The following is a 5,574-nucleotide window of genomic DNA, read 5'->3' on the forward strand; positions in this document are numbered from 1 at the left end:
AGAGCCTGAGCCAGTAGAAGAGCCTGAACCAGTAGAAGAGCCTGAACCTGCAGAACCTGAACCAGTAGAAGAGCCTGAACCTGCAGAACCTGAACCAGTAGAGCCTGAGCCAGTAGAAGAGCCTGAACCTGCAGAACCTGAACCAGTAGAGCCTGAACCAGCAGAGCCTGAGCCAGGAGAGCCTGAACCAGCAGAGCCTGAGCCAGCAGAGCCTGAGCCAGTAGAAGAGCCTGAACCAGTAGAGCCTGAGCCAGTAGAGCCTGACGCAGTAGAGCCTGAACCAGCAGAGCCTGAACCAGCAGAGCCTGAGGAAGTAGAGCATGAACCAGCAGAGCCTGAACCTGCAGAGCCTGAACCTGCAGAGCCTGAACCTGCAGAGCCTGAGCCAGTAGAGCCTGAGCCAGCAGAGCCTGAGCCAGTAGAAGAGCCTGAACCAGTAGAAGAGCCTGAGCCAGTAGAGCCTGAACCAGCAGAGCCTGAGCCAGTAGAAGAGCTTGGACCAGCAGAGCCTGAACCAGCAGAGCTTGAAGAATCTGAACCAGCAGAGCCTGAACCAGCAGAGCCTGAAGAACCTGAACCAGTAGAGCCTGAACCAGCAGAGCCTGTACCAGTAGATTCTGAACCTTCAGGGGAGCCTGAACCAGCAGAGCCTGAACCAGCAGAGCCTGAGCCAGTAGAGCCTGAACCAGCAGAGCCTGAACCAGCAGAGCCTGAGCCAGTAGAGCCTGAACCAGCAGAGCCTGAACCAGTAGAGCCTGAGCCAGCAGAGCCTGAACCAGCAGAGCCTTGGGTGCCTGAACCTCCAGAGGATCCTGAAGAACCTAAGGAAAAACCTAGGAAGAAGAAGAAGAAATGTCATAAGAAACATAAGACTGACATATAAGTATTAACATACAATTCAGTTATTGTCCAATGAAACTCAGACCTGTGCCCAAACCCCCCAAAAATATATACAATGTAAAATCTTCCAAACATTTATTTGTCTGGACTTCCATTGTGTTCTGAGGCCATAGTAAGAGGCAGCTAAATAGNGAACCAGTAGAGTCTGAACCAGCAGCACCGGAAGAACCTGAACCAGCAGAGTCTGAGGCAGTAGCAGAGCCTGAAACGGTAGAGCCTGAACCAGTAGAGTCTGAACCAGCAGCTCCGGAAGAACCTGAATCAGCAGAGCCTGAGACAGTAGCAGAGCCTGAACCTGTAGAACCTGAACCTTCAGGGAAGCCTGAACGAGTAGAGCCTGAACCATCAGCGCCTGAACGAGCAGAGCCTGAACTGGCAGAACCGGAACCAGTAGAGTCTGAACCAGCAGCACCGGAAGAACCTGAACCAGCAGAGTCTGAGCCAGTTGAAGAGCCTGAACCAGCAGAGCCTAAACTGGTAGAGACTGAACCAGCAGCACCGGAAGAACCTGAATCAGCAGAGCCTGATCCGGCAGCAGAGCCTGAACCAGTAGTGCCTGAACCTTCAGGGAAGACTGAAACAGTAGAGCCTGAACCAGTAGAGCCTGAACCCTCAGGGGAGCCTGAACGAGCAGAGCCTGAACCCTCAGAGCCTGAACCCACAGAGCCTGAACCCACAGAGCCTGAACCAGCAGAGAGAGAACCAGCAGAGCATGAAGAATCTGAACTAGCAGGGCCTGAACCAGCAGAGCCTGAAGAGCCTGAACCAGCAAKGCCTGAGCCAGTAGAAGAGCCTGAACCAGCAGAGCCTGAAGCAGTAGAGCCTGAAGCAGCAGATGAAGAACCAGTAGAGCCTGAACCTTCAGGTGAGCCTGAACCATCAGAGCCTGCACCCGCAACGCCTGAAGAACCTAAACCACCAGAACCAGAAGAGCCTGAACCAGCAGAGCCTGAACCGCCAGGGGAGCCTGAACGAGTAGAGCCTGAATCAGCAGAGCCTGAACCTGCACATCCTGAACCCACAAAGCCTGAACCAGCAGAACCTGAACCAGCAGAGAGAGTACCAGCAGAGCATGAAAAAACTGAATTAGCAAGGCCTGAACCAGCAGAGCCTGAAGAGCCTGAACCAGCAGAGCCTGAGCCAGTAAAAGAGCCTGAACCATTAGAGCCTGAACAAGCAGAGCCTGAGCCTACTCAGCCTGAACCAGCAGAGCCTGAAGCAGCAGATCCTGAACCAGCAAAGGCAGAACAACTAGCAGAGCATGAAGAACCTAAACCAACAGATAGTGGTGTGCCTGAACCAGCAGAGCCTGAGCCAGTAGAGCCTGCACCCGCAGATTCTGAACCAGCAGATCCTGAAGCAGCAGACCCTGATCCAGCAGAACCTGAACCAGCAGAGCCTGAACCAGCAGKGCCTGAACCAGCAGAGCCTGAACCAGGAGAGCCTGAACCAGTAGAGTCTGAACATTCAGGGAAGACAGAACCAGCAGAGCCTGATCCTGCACAGCCTGAACTCACAAAGCCTGAGCCAGCAGAACCTGAATCACCAGAGAGAGAACCAGCAGAGCATGAAGAAACAGAACTAGCAGGGCCTGAACCAGCAGAGCCTGGAGAGCCTGAACCAGCAGAGCCTGAGCTAGTAGAAGAGCCTGAACCATTAGAGCTTGAGCAGCAGAGACAGAACAACTAGCAGAGCATGAAGAACCTAAACCAGCAGAACGGGCCTGCAGAACCTGAACCACTGAGCCTGAACCCGCAGAACCTAAACTATTAGAGCCTGAACCAGCAGAGCCTGACCAGTAGAGCCTGCACACGCAGATTCTGAACCAGCAGAGCCTGAGCAGCAGATCCTCACTAGCAGAGCTGGGGAGCATGAACAGCAGAGCGCTTGAACCACAGAACCTGAACCAGTAGAGCCTCCTGAACCAGAAGAGCCCGAACCAAGAGAGTCTGGACAGCGCACCGAAGAACCTGATCCAGCAGAGCTGAGCCAGTGGAAAGCCTGAAACAACAGAGCCTGACCAGTAGAGCCGGAACCTTCAGGAGAGTCTGAGTTAGTAGAGCCTGAACAGAAGCGCCTGAACAGCAGAGCCTGAAGCCAGTAGAGCCTGCACACGCAGATTCTGACCAGCAGGCCTGGAGCAGCAGAGCCTGGGGGCCTGAACCAACAGAGACTGAACCAGCAGAGCCTGAACAGGAGAGCCTGAACCAGTAGAGTCTGAACAGCAGCACCGGAAGAATCTGATCCAGCAGAGCCTGAGCCAGTGGAAAAGCCTGAAACGCAGAGCCTGAACGTTTAGAGCCTGAACCAGTAGAGTCTGAAACATTCAGAGAAGACAGAACCAGCAAGAGCCTGATCCTGCACAGCCTGAACCCACAAAGCTGAGCCAGCAGACTGAACCAGCAGAGAGAGACCAGCAGACATGAAAAACAGAACTAGCAGGGCCTGAACCAGCAGAGCCTGGAGAGCCTGAACCGCAGGCCTGAGCTAGTAGAAGAGCCTGAACCATTAGAGCCTGAACAGAGAGCCAAGCTACAGAGCCTGAGCCTACAGAGCCTGAACCAGCAGAGCCTGAAGCAGCAGAGACAGAACAACTAGCAGAGCATGAAGAACCTAAACCAGCAGAACTGGGCGCAGAACTGAACAGCTGAGCCTGAACCCGCAGAACCTAAACTATTAGAGCCTGCACCACAGATTCTGAACCAGCAGAGCCTGAAGCAGCAGATTCCTGAATACAAGCCTGACTGACCAGCAGAGCCTGACCAGCAGAACCTGAACAGCAGAACCTGAACCAGGAGAGCCTGAACTGGTAGAGCTGAACCAGAAGACCTGAACTGGTAGAGCCTGAACCAGGAGAGTCTGGACCAGCAGCACCAGAAGAACCTGATCCAGCAGAGCCTGAGCCAGTAGAAGAGCATGAACCAGTAAGCCGGAACCTTCAGGAGAGTTGAGGCAAGTAGAGCCTGAAACAGAAGTGCCTGAACCAGCAGAGCATGAGCCAGTAGGCCTGCACACGAGGTTTCAGATTCTGAACCAGCAGAGCCTGAGCAGCAATCCTGAAATAGCAGAGCCTGGGAGCCTGAACACAAGGCGCAAAACCAGCAGAACCTGAACCTGTAGAGCCTGAAAGAGGAGAGCTGACACAGTAAGTCTGAACCAGAGAGAGCTGAACCAGGAGAGGCTGAACCATCAGAACTGAACTGTAGAGCCCTGAACCAGGAGAGCTGAACCAGAAGAGCTGAATGGTAGAGCCTGAACCAGGAGAGTCTGACCAGCAGCACCGGAAGAACCTGATCCAGCAGAGCCTGAAGCCAGTAGAAGAGCCTGAACAGAGAGCCTAACCAGTAGAGCCGGAAACCTTCAGAGAGTCTGAGCTAGTAGAGCCTGAAACAGAAGAGCCTGAACAGCAGAAACTGAACCCGCAGATACCTGAACCAGTCGAGCTGACCAAAGAGCCTGACCATCAGTGCCTGCACCCACAGATTCTGAACCAGTAGAGCTCAACCAACAGAGCCTGAGCCAGCAATGCCTAATTCTGCAGAGGTCGGAAACCGAGCCGAGTCTAATAGTAGACTGAAACAGAAGAGCCTGAACCAGCAGAGACTGAACCAGTGAGCCTGAACAACAGAGCCTGAGTATCAGGCCTGCATCCAGCGATTCTGAACCAGTAGAGCCTACCAGCAGACTGAAGCCAGCATGCCTAATTCCGCAGAGTTTGAACCAGCAGAGCCTGAACTAGCAGAGCCTGAACCAGCAAAGCCGAACCATTCAGATAAACCCGGCAGAGCCTGATCCAGTAGAGCCTAACGCTTCAGGAGGCCTGAACCAGTAGAACCTGAACCAACAGAGCTTGGGGCCTGAACCTCCAGGGGAATCCTGAAGACCTAAGGAAAAACCTAGGAAGAAGAAGAAGAAATGTCATAAGAAACATAAGACTGACATATAAGTATTAACATACAATTCAGTTATTGTCCAATGAAACTCAGACCTGTGCCCAAACCCCCCAAAAATATATACAATGTAAAATCTTCCAAACATTTATTTGTCTGGACTTCATTGTGTCTGAGGCCATAGTAAGAGGCAGCTAAAGAGTGAGTTGATGTGTTGTGAGAAGAGAGTTCCACACTTCTAATACAGTTGGAAACAATATACAGCAGAGGTGTCAAACTCATTCCACAGAGGCACCTAGAGTCTGCACTTAGCAACCAGTGGAGCGGAGTTCCTTACTAATGATTGACCTTATTATATCAATTAAGTACAAGGGGGAAGCAAAAACCCGCAGACACTCGGCCGTCCGTGGAACGAGTTTGACACGTGATATACATTTATCTGGTTCTTCTTTTAATGTACATTACATTACTTGGCTCTTCTTCAATATACATTAGCATTATTCCTAATAACAATTTGCAATAAAGATAAACCATACATTATCGCTCTTCTTCATGTACACTGCCATCACTGAACCGACTATCCTTAGAGCGAGAGCTAAGTCTGGAGTGAAGGAGTGTGAAAGCAACCATAAACGGAGTCCCCTCTCTCTGGCAGCAACCCTTCATTCAATACACAGTCTGATGGTTTCGAGTAACAAATTGCATGTTTTAATAGAGAAGAAAATGTTACAACGCCGTTGCAGTTGAAGACGTGATGGTTACTGAATTATACATCACTGCACTT

The 5,574-nt window shown here is 51.7% G+C and overlaps 1 protein-coding gene across 1 annotated transcript in view; it reads left to right on the plus strand.

The window, feature by feature from the left end:
• The first annotated feature begins 912 nt into the window (after window positions 1-912).
• LOC111955797 (cell surface glycoprotein 1-like) overlaps window positions 913-5,574 on the plus strand; it is a 12,747-nt gene continuing 8,085 nt past the window's right edge. Inside the window, exons 1-2 of the mRNA XM_070436406.1 lie at window positions 913-929; window positions 1,014-2,588. Coding sequence (XP_070292507.1) covers window positions 913-929; window positions 1,014-2,588 — 1,592 coding nt within the window. The remainder of the gene's footprint in view (window positions 930-1,013; window positions 2,589-5,574) is intronic.

Source organism: Salvelinus sp. IW2-2015, linkage group LG31 (genome assembly GCF_002910315.2).
Source record: "Salvelinus sp. IW2-2015 linkage group LG31, ASM291031v2, whole genome shotgun sequence".
Classification (NCBI taxonomy): Eukaryota; Metazoa; Chordata; class Actinopteri; order Salmoniformes; family Salmonidae; genus Salvelinus; species Salvelinus sp. IW2-2015.